We start from the raw sequence: 17124 nt of genomic DNA on the forward strand, positions 1-17124 counted from the left end.
AAGAGAGAGAGAACTGACTCTTGATTTAAAGCACATGATAAAAAGCACCCAAAAAATAAGAGAAAAAAATCCCCAGCCTTCACCTGTTTTTGGAAAGAATAAGAGAGGAAAAAACCCCAGCCCTTACCTGTTTTTGGAAATGGTTCAAGAGTGTGTATAAACACACACACACACTTGTGTGGGGCGGGGAGAGAAGGATGGAAAAAGAGAGGAGGGTGTCTTAGAGTGTCATTTTGGTTGGTGGTGTGCCTCAGGATTTTGTAAATATAAAAAATGTGCCGCAGCTCAAAAAAGGTTGAAAATAACTGCTCTAGGCTACATGCCACCCTTCTCCTGGGACTCGGTTATTAGCTATGCTGACTTGAATTAGCCCACTAATATTGGGAAGATCCAGGTTCCTCAAACTTGGGTTATGAGCTGATCACAACAGAGAAGTATGTGAAGCATGCTATGATTAACTAAACATTTCTCACAGTGAGACCATTAAGAGCCCGAAAAAAGTTGGAGAGTGTCTTCAAGGCAGCATAAATTTGTATTATCAATCAAAATTACATACCTTGTTACCCAGAAGCATAATAACCACATCCTTGTGGGCATATTCATGGATTTCTGTGAGCCAAGCCTGCAAGGGAATGTTGAATGTGATGAGATGAAACGTAGCTGAGAAGGAACACCGAACATCAAGACTGGACCGAGTTCACTTGTCCTGTCCTGCTGCTTATTTGTCTTTAGCACACAGCAATTGAGCCCACTGCTTTTGGCTGACAGGACCCAGAGAAGGCCACCCCTGTGGATTCTTACTGGTCATTGGGAGAGGTATGCGGCAGAAAGCGGTCCTGAAGATAATCTGATCCTAAACCATGTAGTATGAAACAAGGGATATAGCACCTATTCCTACCCAAATAAAATGTATATCAGTACTGTACTACAAAAAGGTAAAAGTTTCCTCTGTACAGTTGTATCTGACTCTAGGAGGAGGTGCTCATCTCCTTTTCTTAACTAGGGAGCCAGTATTGTCCAAAGACATTTCTATGGTCATGTGGCCAGCAGGACCATATGTGAGGCACATGGAACACGGGTACCTTCCCACTAAAATGATACCTATTTATGTAGTCACATTTGGATGCTATTGAACTACTAGGCTGGTAGGAGCTGGAGCAAGTAATGGGAGCTCACTCCATAGCACAAGGCTCAGATCTCAAACCAGGGCTGTTAGATTTTCAGCTGAGTGTTTAGCCCAGTGGGTTTAACTTCTAAGCCATTGCGCCTCCTATCAGAACTGAGTTATTAAAAATATTTAATACCCATCTTTTAAAATTCTTGGCTTTTCAAGGGCAGGTGATCCTTTTTGTCTCTTTGCTAATTCCTGTACTACCCAGGGCACTTAGAAACTGAGACAGGAGAACACTTCAAACCAGGATGTGTTTACTAATCAGAATACAACTTTAGCTTGCTATTTGACTCCTGTGTGGGCAAAGGCTGGGGGTCCCTCTTGAATCAACAGTACCGTAGGCATGAAATACCCACCCGAATACTGTCAAAGGAGACTTTACTGGTGATATCGTAAAGGAGCAGGAGAGCTGGAAAAGAAAGAGAAATATGTGTTGTTTGATTATTTTGTAATTTTTTTTAAATTATCAAGCTATCGAGAACAAATGCAGCCATACAGGTCCATTCAAACTATGGATCTCTCTATCCTGATCTTCGATTATGTAAATCTGTTGGCAGTCTCAATCCACAGGCACATTCCCACCCTTGCTCAACATAATGTGATGGAAAACTGTGCATTTTAAATCTAATGTTGTCCATGCTGTTTTTACCATTGTTGTTAGCCGCCCCGAGTCCACGGAGAGGGGCGGCATACAAATCCAATCAATCAATCAATCAATCAATCAATCAATCAATAGATTAGATTAGATTTAGATTAGATTTATTGGATTTATATGCCGCCCTTCTCCGCAAACTCATAGCCATACCAGCCATTTCAACATAGTGCCTATGAGATGCATCAGATTTCAATTGTCATGCATTTCAGGGAAGATAACAAAGAGGAAGGGAAAGAGATGAGCTATGTCATAAATATAGTTGGATGGAGACAAAACAGAAAATCCCTTTTGTTTTGAGCTTGATACAAAATAATCCCCTTAAAACATTCCATTGACATATTCATAGTAGGTTTGTTCTTGCTCTTAACAAACCTTACTTTACACACACATTTATTCATTCATTTATTTATTTATTTATTTATTCATTCATTCATTCATTCATTTACTTACTTACGTACTTACTTACTTATTTATTTAATTTGACTTCTATGACTCAGGGTGGCTTACAACAGTATAAAATCACAAATAACAGCTACAATAAAAAGAAGTCAAGAAAAAAACTAATTTCTAAAATCCTAATTAAAACTTAAGACAATTCAACAGTATACATAATAATCATGCATACCAATTCAGACACATAGATAATCTAGTGGTTGATTTAGGGCCCCCAGGCCCGCCAGCATAGCCAAGTCTTTGTGGCCTTACGAAAAGCCAGCAGGGTGGGGACTGTACGGACCTCGGGGGGGGAGTTGATTCCATAAAGTCGGGGTAGCAACAGAGAAGGCCCTCCCCCGCGGTCCCGCCAACCTGCATTGTTTAGCTGACGGGACCTGGAGGAGGTTGACTCTGCTCTTTTTGGTCTCTGGGAGGTATATGGCAGGACACGGTCTCATAAATAATCTGGCCCTGAGCCATATAGGGCTTTATAGGTGATAATCAACGCCTTGAATTGTGCCTGGAGACTAACAGGGAGCCAGTGCAGCTCGCAAAATATAGGTGCTATATGGGTGTACCGAAGTACCCCCATGACAGCTCACGTGGCTGCATTCTGGACCATTTGGAGTCTCCGAACACTCTTCGAGGGTAGCCCCATGTAGAACGTGTTGCAATAATCAAGACAGGAAATGATGAGAGCCTGAGCGACTATGCGTAGAACTTCTGGGTCCAGATAGGGTCCCAACTGGTACACCAGGCGAACCTGGGCAATTTTAAGCTTGGAACAGTCCAAAAGACCATTCTGAACTCAAAATATTGCCCACTGCTGATATATCGAACAATATAGACTGTTGTACATATAAAATACAGAACAATATATCAAACACTTGCTGTTAGATCTGAGCAATGAAAGAGCTACTCCACTTATCACCCCAACTCTGTTTCAATCTGAGATGAAGGCAGCATTCTAGAGGACCAACCTTGTGCATCACGATAGTATGCGTGTGTTACACTCCGGAACCTTTCCTGACCGGCTGTGTCCCAAATCTGCAATAAGGCAAAGACAGAAAACCAAGGGAACAGTCCTCATTGCATTCCATTAGAGAAGCCCAGCTGGGAAACAAATATTACTGCAACTAAAATTCAGAGACAGTACACTGCAAAATGATAATCTTGGGTAAGTTCTCTGAATTATGTATTAGATTCAAGATAGTTTTTTTCCCTAAATAAGAGAATACAAATGAATTGTGTGATAGCATTACAGAATTCAATTCAGCATACAGAAGTGATGATGCAAATGTAAAAGACTTAAATACAACTGTCTCATGAATCCACCAGGATTTTTTGGGGTGGTGGGGTGGGAGATTCCAGAAATTTGCAAATAAATAATGGTCACATTCTCAGACACACACCACCAGTAATAATATATGAAATGGTTCATATGAAGTATAACTAGGGCTATGCAACACATTGAATTTAATTTAGGAAAAAAAATGTTTTAGAAGTTACAGATCTGGAAACATGGCCTGTTTCACAGAAAAACACAAGAGGCTGGTCACTATCATGGCTATACAAGGAGTAACCCATCTGTAATAGTTTCTCCCTGCTCTCTATCACTCTGACTTGAACTGTGAGATGGGTGGCAAATAATTAGATGGATGGAGGGATAGATGGATGGATGGATAGACAGACAGACAGACAGACAGACATAGATATAGCTATATGGATAGATGGGTGGATAGACAGACAGACAGACAGACAGACAGACAGACAGACAGACAGACAGACAGATAAATACGGATGGATAGATAGACATAATGAAACAAAATGTGCATGGTCCAGTTGCTATTAAATTTAATCCCCTGATGGGATTCAGGAAGCAGGCTTTCAGAATTTTTGCAGAATTTCTGCATTGGTTTTGTTCCAAAATATACAGTGCATTGTTCTTATTTTGATTTCTGTTGTTTTTAATGATGTACATTGCCCCCAAATCGTCTGGCATTGGGCAATCCTATAATGCTACAAAATACTTAAGTAAATCTCATGAATAATAGGTTGGTTATCTGATAAAAGAAAGATAAACATGAACTGAATGATGAGGATGAGACTCACAAGAGATTAAACAAAATCATATATATTATCTCTGAAAAAACACAATCTTGTATAGGGAAATTTTCAGACAATTTGAGTACATCCATGAACTCTTCCCACCCCCTAAAAGGTGCCGAGCTACCAAATAATTTCAAGGACTCTTGGATGACACGGATTTCCTGTTTCCATTTCAATTTGGATTCAGGGCTGATTTTGCCCCATGGGATTAGCAAGGAGCCAATACAGAGAATGCTTTGTTGGAAAGCAGGATTTCTTTGGAAGCCAGCCACATCTATGGCTTTTACTTCCACGTGCCAAGCGGAAATGTAACAGCTGAAGCCTTGAATGGAGAAAAACGGCTTGTCTCACAGCAACTGAATATACAGGAGAACTTTTGCAGAATTTTAAAAAAAAGCAGAGCAAGGGTAGTTAGAAAATGCAACTTTGGTGTATCAATCAACCTACCTGCAGTTTCACTTTTACATCATCCACCATTACCACTTTATTCTGTAAGACACAAAAAGACCCCACATTTATTATGAACAACAAATTAACAAGAAGAACTCTGCATTCAGCTTTTGAGCTTTTTAGATCACCTGTGAGGAAAAAAGCAGCTAAGTTCCTTTCTCATTATTTGTTTGTTTGTTTTATTTATCATATTTCCTAGAGCGTCCAGTTTAAAATTCCATGGAACATTCACTAGTCGCTAGAACGTAACAAGCTTCATGCCTGTTGCAAAGGTGCTCTCCCCCCACCCCCCACAACAGGTGGCAGGACTTTCTGGTTTTTCTTTGAAGACATTTTGCTTCTCATCGAAGCTTCTTGGATGGGAAGCAAAATATATTCAAAGAAAAACCAGAAAGTCCAGTTGCCTCTTGGAGGGAGAGAAAAAAAGAAAGCACCTTTGGGGCAACCATGACCTGGATGACTGAGAATCTCCATAGACATCGGAGGTGGGTTTCTCCCAGTTCGGACTGATAGCGACCCACCGATGATATCACAATGTCAACGAACCAGATCGGTTGGTGCCATCTTTTTTTTCTCCTTATGAGCATGCGCAGAAGCCGAGTTCAGGCACTGTGCATGTAGTTGCCATCTTTTTTTGGGGGGGGGGTTGTTTTGGTTTTCCCCCAGATTTTTTGTTACTGCGCATATGCGCAAAGCACATGTGCGCCCAGGTGGCATGGGAGGGAGTGAAACGGCAGCGAGGTAAGTTGGAATCCACCCCGATAGACATGAAGCTTCATGCATATTGCTGGCACAATTGGTGCACTGAGATTTTAGAACTGTAAGAAGCGTATCTGATAAAGGGAAAAAATAAAGGGAACACTTAAACAACACAATATAACTCCAAGTAAATCAAACATCTGTGAAATCAAACTGTCCAGTTAGGAAGCAACACTGATTGACAATCAATTTCACACGCTGTTGTGCACATTCAGCTTTATACAGAACAAAGTATTCAATGAGAATATTTCATTCATTCAGATCTAGGATGTGTTATTTGAGTGTTCCCTTTATTTTTTTGAGCAGTGTAGTTGTCACTCTGCCTGAAATTTGGGGATCAAAAGTATCAAATTTACTGAGATTGCATGAAAAGCAACCTTATCTGCTAAGATAATGCTTGTTAAGCTGGTTATCAGCAATTATTGGTACAACTAAAATTCCTTAAATTTCTTCCACATATATATTTTGTCAACTCTGGACTGAAGTAATAATGACTGCACTAAAAGCAAATAATATTCTATAGATTACTGAGTGGTCATCGTTCTTTTTTTTTCCATCATTCACTGCACAAAGAAATTGGCACAACTTTTGGTACTACATAGAATAGAATAGAATAGAATTTTTTTTTGTATTGGCCAAGTGTGATTGGACACACAAGGAATTTGTCTTGGTGCATATGCTCTCAGCGTACATAAAATAAAATATACATTTGTCAAGAATCGTGGTACAACACTTAATGATTGTCATAGGGGTCAAATAAGCAATGAAGAAGCAATATTAATATAAATCTTAGGATATAAGCATTTAAACATTTGTGGCAACTTAGATCTACAGGTATTCATGGATCAGTGGAATATGATGCTTATACAGTTACAGTTTTTAAGGCTTTAAAGGGCCAAACGTGCTTTTGCTGTACTAAACCAACATGATTTTTGTTCTACACTGAAAGAGACAAAGGAATCAGTTAGAGAAGACTGGGCAACAATGTCTTTTGCTATGAAATCCACAATCAAAATCCAAAGCTATTAAAACAGTGACAAGGGAGAGCCACCTTCTTCTGTAAGTTCTCACTACTGTATTCAAGGAATTGTGTTTCCCAGCCCAGACAGCGATTACAATAACGAGGCCAAGACAAGTTATTTAGAACAAGTGCAACATACAGTGAATAACGAATGTGGTCCAGGAAGACCAGGAGAAATGCTCTGTTATGGAACCCTGTGAGGAACTTTGGACCACATCACTTTCTCTCAGCAAATTGCAACTCGTAAGATGATTGTTTGGGAAATAAAATGAAAGGCACTGTTATTTCCTCCTCTTTAACTTTTTCCACCCTATATATATATTTTTAATAATATGTTTATTGAATATATACATTAAAAACAGGGTACAGAAAAGTAAAGGGAATATATATACAGTGTTCCCTCGATTTCCGTGGGGGATGCGTTCCGAGACTGCCCGCGAAAGTCAAATTTCCGCGAAGTAGAGATGCAGAAGTAAATGTACATTCTAACTATTATAATTTACTTATACAGTAACGCTTAAGTGGGGAAGAAGAAAAGAAGAAAGGGAGGGGAATTGGGGAAGAAGGGGAAGAGATATAGGAGGAGGAAGGATAGAAAATTAGTAGTAATAAGAGTGTAGAGGGCCAGCGTTAGAGCTGGGGCTTCAGTACTTTGGGGCCTGTGGTTTAAACATATAGGTGCTGTAGTTTTCCCTGAAATTTTATCCATATGTGTTTGACGTAGTTGCTAGTGCCAACATGTATCAGTGGTTTAAGGGTTTGTTCGTTCAGTTTCTTTGTAGTTCAAGATTTGTGTCGATCAACTTTTTCCACCCTATAAAGATTGCAAGCAGTTGAAGCAGATGCATCGATGCATTGTTTGCAAGTCTCATGTGGCTGCTTCAAAAACTTCCCCTAGGTGTCTTTCCACATGAGCGTGGAGATACTTTGCGTTAACAAAATTCAATGAGGAAGGCTTTAAAATGCCCAGGAACACAAAAGGTTCTGTATATTATGTTCTTTAAATTCTGGAGCAATTATGGAGGGAAAAAAAGGAAAGGGAGCATGGGAACTATATCAGAAGGGACCTTCCTACTTTTGGGGAAAATAAAAGTGAAGGAAGGCAAATTTGCAAGATTCTGTTACTATAACCTTACAATAAAGTTAGCGCTACTACTCATGGTTTGTGCTTATGTCCGGACAACCTCGAAGGGCTGTCATATATCTCACTATACAGTGTTCCCTCGATTTTCGCAGGGGATGCGTTCTGAGACCGCCCGTGAAAGTCGAATTTCTGCAAAGTAGAGATGCGGAAGTAAATACACCATTTTTGGCTATGGACAGTATGACAAGCCTTCCCTTAACACTTTAAACCCCTAAATTACCATTTCCCATTCCCTTAACAACCATTTACTCACCATTATTACTGGTACTCACCATTGAATAAAACACTTAATGATCCTGATATTTATAAATATATTTATTAACAATTTTATTTTATTTTTTGCAAAAATTATTAGTTTGGCGATGACGTATGACATCATCGGGCGGGAAAAACCGTGGTATAGAAAAAAAATTGTGAAGTATTTTTTAATTAATATTTTTTTTTAAACCGTGGTATAGGCTATTCGCGAAGTTTGAACCCGCGAAAATCGAGGGAACACTGTAATATAGTACACATGTAGCTACCTGATATAATTTAGGGAGGAAAGGGAAACAATGTGCTTGATAGGAATTTGACATGGTATGGAAAAGTTTGGTTTGATTCAGCGCAACCAGAACCCAAACATTATTTTGGAGCCCAGAGAAGGATAGCTTCAAATTATTTATTGCTTTGCTTTAAAATGCCCAGTGCCTAATATTACAATTTATATCCAATATTCTTCTTAACCTATTATGAACAATCTCCCAGGACCCCTAGGTCTTTCCCCAATAGTCTTCTCCAGATGAATTGGAGCTATCATTGGCTGTATAAACTAGAAATTCCAGAACTTGCCCATTTGGAGGAAGTCAGCTTAATTTAGATTGTCCACACTGTTAATATCATGACCAAATAGGTTGTTTTGAATAGTCTCAGAAAACTAAGCATGGGAAAGACAATACATACTGCACATTACCTAGTTGTAACATATAATTCAGTACCCACATTTTTTCTCTTTAATTCATCAAATAAAAATTTTACTTATCTACGCACAGTACATATCTGACATTCCATTGTGAGTTTATCATGTTTCCCACATATTGAAATAATTTTAATTGACTATATCACTCACATAAATCAAATAAATAAATAAATAACAAAGAAATGCATACTAATCCTTGGGAAAAGATATCCAAGTTATGTATATAATATATTTTAGAGATCTTTTAAAACACAACAATTAACTAGACTGTTACCATTCTGTATGTTACTACTCTGAACCAAGAACTTGACCAAAAAATTCCAGTGTTGAGCTATCATTGGTTTAAATATCCACGAGACCATCTTCTGCCGCATGAATCCCAGCGACCGGTTAGGTCCCACAGAATTGATCTCCTCCGGGTCCTGTCAACTAAACAATGTCGTTTGGCAGGACCCAGAGGAAGAGCCTTCTCTGTGGCGGCTCCGACCCTCTAGAATCAGCTCCCTCCAGAGATTAGAACTGCCCCCACCCTCCTTGCCTTTCGTAAACTCCTTAAAACCCACCTCTGTCGTCAAGCGTGGGGGAACTGAAACATCTCCCCCTGCCTATGTAGGTTTTTTTTGTATGATGTGACTGTATATATGTTTTTTATATATTGGGGTTTCTGGTTTTTTAGACTTTTTAAAATGTATTATAGTAATTTTAGATTCTAACTATTAGATTTGTCATTGTATACTGTTTTTATCATTGCTGTGAGCTGCCCCGAGTCTACAGAGAGGAGCGGCATACAAATCTAATAAATAATAATAATAATTAATTGCAAAAGGAAGAATGGAAGTAATGCTTGCACCATATTATTTTTTAATTCTAACCATCAAAGATATGTAACAAATACATTTAAAATGTTTTGAATGTGCTTTTTTAAAATAAAGTTTATTTAATCAAGTTTATTTAAATTCTTCCAGAATTTAAAAGCTTCATAATAAAATTACAAGAGATGAAGATAGGATCCAATCTGGGTCAGTCACTGGGACCAGAGATTTAATCTTCTAAGCCAGTGATGGTGAAACTATGGCTCGGATGCCACAGGTGGCTTGTGGAGCCATATCCGCTGGTACGCGAGCCATTGCCGTAGCTCAGCTCCAACATGCATGTGTGTGCTGGCCAGCTGATTTTTAGCTCGCACAGAGGCTCTGGGAGGGTGTTTTTGGCTTCCAGAGAGCTTCCGGGGAATGGGGGGACATTTTTACCCTCTCCCGGCTCCAGGGAAGCCTTTGGAGCTTGAAGAGGGCAAAACACAAGCCTACTGGGCCCATCAGAAGTTGAGAAACAGGCCATTTCTGACCTCCAAAGGGCCTCTGCGGGGGTTGTTTTCGCCCTCCCCAGGCATTGAATTATGGGTGCAGGCACTCGTGCATGCGTGATAACATGCACACACGCTCTTTTGGCACCCGAGGGAAAAAAAAGGTGTGCCATCAATGTTCTAACCTTTTGAACTCATGCTGGAGCCCATCCTCAGGAAACTTCTCTCCATTATCTATCTATCTATCTATCTATCTATCTATCTATCTATCTATCTATCTATCTATCTATCTATCTATTTAAAATTAAATTAAATTAAATTAAGTTTATTTATTTATTTATTTGTTTGTTTGTTTGTTTGTTTGTTTGTATACCGCCCCTCTCCGGAGACTCGGGGCGGTTAACAGCAATAACAAGACAGTGTACAATAATAATCCAATACTAAAAATGATTAAAAACCCATTAATATAAAAACCAAACATACATACCGACATACCATGCATAAAATTGTAAAGGCCTAGGCGGAAAGAGTATCTCAATTCCCCCATGCCTGGCGGCAGAGGTGGGTTTTAAGTAGCTTACGAAAGGCAAGGAGGGTGGGGGCAATTCAAATTTCTGGGGGGAGTTGGTTCCAGAGGGCCGGGGCCGCCACAGAGAAGGCTCTTCCCCTGGGTCCCGCCAAGCGGCATTGTTTAGTTGACGGGACCCGGAGGAGACCCACTCTGTGGGACCTAACTGGTCGCTGGGATTCGTGCAGCCTGCTGGAAGTGCCGACCTTAAACAAAAAAGAATTCTCTGGAGGGTCCTTACAATGTATGCCAGGACTTGTTAATAGATCCTGTTTAATTACACGAGTTTTTTAAATGCCTGGAAACAAGATTTGAACAGATTTGAACAGCTGAGCCGAGACAGTACAGGAACAATTTTTAATAAAAGCTTTACATATGAATGGATTCTTAATAGTGAGGGGATGTTGGTGTAAGAAAGCGTGTAAAGAATACAATTTTGGATTTTTAAAAACCCAAAAAGGACAATAGGCTAGAACAGGGGCGGGCAATTAATTTTGCCATGGGGCCGCATGAGAAATTGGGATGGTTTTAGAGGGCCGGACTAATATAATTAACTCAGTTCTGCCCAATACTGTAAAGACCCAGACCCTGGCCTGACCTAAACACCCAGACCCACTCTACAGACCCCTAATTGTTTGCTTTACAGCAACACGGTGCACCACAGTCACTGCGCTGGAGTGTTTGCGTGGTTTCTGTGCTTGGGCACTCTTGGTAGGAGGTCGGGTCTGCTTCAGTGCGAGGACGAAAGAGCTCACTGTGTCTGCCGGGACTCCTCCGGTTCCTGCTTTCTTCATGATTCATCAGGAAAGCAGGAACTGGTGGAGTCCCGGCAGATGTGGTGAGCTCTTTCATCCTTGCACTGGAGCGGACCCCGACCTCCACGGACTGGTCACAGGCAGCGGGCGGGCCACCCCTTGCCCAGGTCTGGGCTAGAACTATCCTGTAACAGGCGTGCTCTATTAATTAACCCAATAATGGGAGGAACATCTGAAAAATAGCTTACATGCTGGTAAGATAAAGTTAATAACACTGTACATTAGCAGCATAAAAAACAGTGAATGCAATTTTTATTAGCCCTCCATACCTTTAATGACTATAGATCTGAATAAAGATACTGAAAAAGCTATTTAAAATCCTGTAGCATTGATTTCCATCCAAAAGTGGCAACAAAATGTCATTTTCAAGGTGCAATTTACAGTTCTAAATGAAATAGCACCTCTGTAGTTCTAGCGTGAGGCACACAACATGTCTGACATGTTAGTTGGGGAAAAGATCAAAAGCAATGTGAGGAAATATTATTTTACTGAAAGAGTAGTAGATCCTTGGAACAAACTTCCAGCAGACGTGGTTGGTAAATCCACAGTAACTGAATTTAAACATGCCTGGGATAAACATATATCCATCCTAAGATAAAATACAGAAAATAGTATAAGGGCAGACTAGATGGACCATGAGGTCTTTTTCTGCCGTCAGTCTTCTATGTTTCTATGTTTCTATACTGTATAATTATGTGATGATGTGACATCATTGTAATTTTCCTTTTGTGTTCCTGGATACCTGGGCATAACAACCCAGGGATTCATGATAGGGGCAGGGCTTTTCAATGGGAACAAGAACCAAACCGATTCCTTGCGTGTGTGTGTCCCTTTGCTGTCCCTTGTTCCTGATCAGACATACACCTCCAGTCACAAATTCCGATAGCCCATATCTGACAGAGTGTTAATGGTCTACCAGCAATTCACCTGCTTGATTTCTGACCTGAGTAGCTCAGATTGAGACTGCAGTTTGTGGGAGAGAGAGGCTTTCATAGCTTTTCCCAAACTGTCATCCAAGGGAGAATCAGTCCATCCCAAAAATGACAGAAGTTCTATTAGAGAAGGTGACAGAAATCTTCCATCTAGGACATGCGGAGGCAAAATTGGCTCTTCTATGACTTCTATAATTCTATGAATTACGCTAGCTCAGGAATTCTGGAAGTTGAAATCTACATATCATAGAAGAGCCAACTTTGCCTACCTCTGATCTAGGACTCCCAGCAGCTCTGAAAATGTGTGTGTGTGTGTGTAAATGAAGGAGGAAGAGAGGATAGAATCAACCATTGAATTTCCTTACTTGAATGGACGGAGATCAACCCCGCTGACTGTGGACCCCACCTATCTGGAGAATAATGGAATCACAGGGCAGGAAGAGACCACGGAGGTGTTCTATTCTAACCACTGCCCAAGGCAGGAGCTCTGATACCAGTGGTCCCCAACCTTTTTGGCTCTGCAGACCTGTAGGAGTGGGTGAGGAAAGGGAATTTTTCCATGTGAGTGTGTGCGTGCAGCTCCATTTGCACAAGTGGCAGGGATGTGCGCCTGCCGGTCGCTCAAATGGAGCTTCATACACATATTCACTCACTGGTCAAACAAGTGGGGCTATGCATGGATGCACACATTCCCCCGTGGCTTTCCATGGCCTGGTTCCAAATGGGTCACACTGGGCTGCAACTTGGGGGGTTGGTGTCTCCTGCTTTGCACCATCCCAGACAAATGGCTGTCCAATCATTTCTTAAAACCTCCAGCGATGGAACACCAACAACTCTGAGTGGCAAGTTGTTCCATTTGATAGATTGCACAAAATACCATTTGGGTTTGTTTGGTTTTTTTACTACAACTGCAGCACACAAGAATAGAACGAGGCCCCTTGGTCTCCATCTACTGGACTCCTGAAAGATCAAAACCAGACATGACAAATGTTTGCATCCATGTAATGTTCTTCAGCCTGCATTGTGCTGCAGTTCAAAGGTAGTGAAGGGCTACCAAAATTTTTATTACCACACTGTGGGGGTGGCTTAAGCAGGACGCCCTGTATTTTCTTTCAACATCTTTCAGTGCAAATTGGGTGCTCTGGGGTGGGGCTCCATTTTCGCTACCCCACTGCATCCGTCCCCCGTCCCACCGTCCGGGCAGTAGCCCACCCCTGCTCAAAGGTCTACTGCAGGATGCCCAATACACTTCTCTGCTGTGGCAAACTATCTCCAGCATTAATAATGGCCTCACCCGGAAGTCTATCCCGACAGTAGCTATGAAGGTCCCAGAGAGGAAGGCTCCATCTTTGAACTGGACGAGGAAGCAGGTCTTCCCCACACCTGAATTTCCAAGCAGCATCACCTACAAGATGAGGTGCAAAAACCCATTAATACGGCCGGTTGGGGTTATATTGACAATCATGTTTTTCCACCCTGATGCTTCCTTATTAAAAAAAGTGTCTTCTCTCTCTCTCTCTCTTCTGTCAACAGTGATCTAATTTAGCAAGCAGAACTAGCAGTCAACAGAGAGAAGAACAAACAAATGGCAATATCTCATCTTCATCTTACTTTGGCCGTTGTGACTGGGAGTCATTCATTGTCTGCTCTAGTACAACCGTCTTCTTCTATCAATCCTGGCGGTAACTCAATGTGGAGAACTTAATAGAAAATCAGGAATCTGGCAGCACTTTTTCCAATTAATATTATTTAAAAACGGACATGTTTACCTCCCTGATTTTTTCCCCACTATAGCAATAGCATTTAGATTTATATACCGCTTCACAGTGCTTTACAGCCCTCTCTAAGCAATTTTGCAGAGAGTAAGCATATTGCCCCCAACAATCCGGGTCCTCATTTTACCCACCTCGGAAGGATGGAAGGATGAGTCAACCTTGAGCCTACTGAGATACGATCTGCCAAACTGTTGGCAGCCGGTGATCAGCAGAAGTAGCTTGCAGTACTCTAACCTCAACACCAAGGCTCAATCTCTATAGAATTGTGTTTCTCAACTGCAACAACTTGAAGGTGTGTAGACTTTACATTGGCTTAGAAATCTAGGAATTGAGGTCCCCAATTTGCCATGGTAGAGAAACACTGCCACAGACTAAACAAGGCTTTATAATTTATTTATTTTTTGAAAAATGCTTTGGCTCTCCTATAAGCCCAGCTCCTCTCTGCCACTAATCAAAATGCCCTGGCTTTTTTCAGAGTTCTGTGTGAGCTTGAAAGAAAAAATGCCACGTCTTTAAAAAGCCAAATTCTTAATGCAAACTCATTGCATTAAGGTTGTTTTATTCAGGTTTGCAGAAGAGTGAAAAACTTAGACTGTGGTGATGAATAGCAGAACAGTCTTGTGCATGAATGAAGTCCAAAGCAATACTTCGGAAATCATCTTTAAAGTGTGTAGGGAAATGGTAATCAGGATATGCTGAATAATACCAGAATATAATATTCTGGAATAGAGTGGTACCTCTACCTACTTACAAACTTTTCTAGATAAGAACTGGGTGTTCAAGATTTTTTTGCCTCTTCTCAAGAACCATTTTCCATTTACAAACCCGAGCCTCCGAAACTGTAAAGGGGAAAAGGCACGGAGAAGCCTCCATGGGGCCTCTTTAGGAATCTCCTGGGAGGAAACAGGGCCTCCACTCTCCCTGTGCCTTTCCCAATCAAACACATTATTTGCTTTTACATTGATTGCTATGGGAAAAGTTGCTGCTTCTTACAAACTTTTCTACATAAGAACCTGGTCACGGAACGAATTAAGTTTGTAAGTAGAAGAACCACTGTACTAGAATTAGTGGTAACTGGTTATTCTATAAATATTTGTTTCCTGTAACACATAATGCCTTTTTTATTTATAACACATATATATTATGGCTTTAGTATTTGTAACACAAATATGCCACGTTAGACTTATATAGGTGTATTTCCTGCAAATAACTTCCTGTAAAGGTTTAGTGTGGCATATTTGTGTTACAAATACAAAAGGCATTTTTATAGGTCTCTCTCTCTCTCTCTCTCTCTCTCTCTCTCTCTCTCTCTCTCTCTCTCTCTCTCTCTCTCTGTGTGTGTGTGTGTGTGTGTTACTGGAATCAAATATTTATAGAATAACAAGTTTCTACTAATTCTAGTATTCCAGTATATTATATTCTGGTATTATCGAGTATATCCTTATTAACAATTCCTTACATTGCTTACCCCTTTCAGTTTATCGCCCTCTTTAGTGTTATAACAAGCTTACAAGGATAGTGTAGGACAAACTTACCCTGTGCTTCAAGAGATGTAATTTGCATCTCTGGTGCTCTCCTGAGATCCCAAAGGCACCAATTCTCTACCACCTGGGAATCGTAATTTTAATTAAACAAATCTGGACAGCACCAAGTTGGAAAAGGGTGTTTTACAATGTTTCAAAATAGAGGGTACTTTGCAACGTCCTTCAGAAAGATGTAGCTCAAGGAAAACCATCCATGATCTCCCTTTTGTCAGGACCACCTCTGTGGTCCTGACAAAATAAATTCCTTCATTTTCATTTCTCTCTAGTCCCGTGATGGCGAATCTATGGCACACATGCCAGATATGGCACACAGAGCCATCTCTCTGGGCACGCCAGCCGTCACCTGTGCCTCTTACGGTTCTGGCCAGGTGGGTTTTTCGTGTGCGGGAGTGCCAGAAATTGGAAGAACAGTTCCCTGGTGCGCATGTGCGCACTGGGAAGTTAAACGTCTGGTTTCCAGCATGCCAGCTGATCTTTGTGCATGCATGCATGCCAGAAACCGGAAAAACAGGTGACCGATGTGCTAAACCAGAAGCTCAATTTCCCGGTGCGCCACTGAGGAATGGCTCTTCCAGTTTCTAATGCTCCCCAGTGTGCGTGAACTCTCTTGTTTTGGCACTCTATGCCGAAAGGGTTCTTCATCACTGCTCTAGTCCATGCATATCTAACAATGGTGGAAAGGCAACTCCAGAAATATAGGTAATTGTTTGCTTGATGGGGAATGTTTGGCAACTCGTTCTTTCCTATTGTGCTCCCTCAAGAGATGTTCTCCCATGTAGGTGAACATTTTTTAGGGATATTTATTTATTTATTTTGTCACGTATGTATTGGTAGTATACAAAGATATAACAATGTTTATATACATGATATTGGTACTAATAATGGAGAAACATTAGGACAGGGATGGTAGGCATGCTGACGCACTTATGCACGCCCCTTACTGACCTTTTAGGAATCAGGAAAGGTCAACAGTGGATAGTCTAAGGGTAAAGTTTTGGGGGTTAGGTGATGATGCTATAGAGTCAGGTAGTGAGTTCCATACGTTAACTAGTCGGTTGCTAAAGTCGTATTTCCTACAGTCGAATTTGGAGCGGTTTGAGTGTGTATCTGTTGTGTGCTCAAGTAGTGTTGTAGTTGAAGGTGAAATAGTGTTGATAGGAAGGATGTTGTAGCAGATGATTTTGTGGGCTTTGCTTAAGTCTTGTTTAAGGCAACGTAGTTCTAAGCTTTCTAAGCCTAGGATTTCATGTCTTGTTGCGTAGGATATTCTGTTGCGAGTGGAGTAGTGGAGTCTTCTCGTAAAGTATCTCTGGGCGTTTTCTAATGTATTTATGTCCGAAATGCAGTGTGGGTTCCAGACAGATGAGCTGTATTCAAGGATTGGTCTGGCCAAAGTTTTGTATGCTCTGGTTAGTAGTATGATATTACCGGAGAAGCAGCTACGCAGGATTAGATTAACAACTCTTGAAGCCTTTATGGCGATGT

General features: G+C 40.8%; 1 protein-coding gene across 3 annotated transcripts in view; it reads right to left on the bottom strand.

Moving 5' to 3' along the window:
• The window catches only part of RAB37 (RAB37, member RAS oncogene family), a 58723-nt gene that overhangs the window by 13226 nt on the left and 28373 nt on the right, over positions 1-17124 (bottom strand). For 2 of the 3 annotated variants that reach the window (XM_070739976.1, XM_070739974.1), the window contains exons 2-6: positions 13615-13725; positions 4818-4859; positions 3242-3308; positions 1528-1580; positions 557-622 (exon numbers count right to left, since the gene is read on the bottom strand). In XM_070739976.1, coding sequence (XP_070596077.1) covers positions 557-622; positions 1528-1580; positions 3242-3308; positions 4818-4859; positions 13615-13722 — 336 coding nt within the window. In that variant the 5' untranslated portion in view covers positions 13723-13725. The remainder of the gene's footprint in view (positions 1-556; positions 623-1527; positions 1581-3241; positions 3309-4817; positions 4860-13614; positions 13726-17124) is intronic. The other variant, XM_070739975.1, reaches the window with a different exon arrangement.

Source organism: Erythrolamprus reginae, chromosome 2 (assembly GCF_031021105.1).
Source record: "Erythrolamprus reginae isolate rEryReg1 chromosome 2, rEryReg1.hap1, whole genome shotgun sequence".
Lineage (NCBI taxonomy): Eukaryota > Metazoa > Chordata > Lepidosauria > Squamata > Dipsadidae > Erythrolamprus > Erythrolamprus reginae.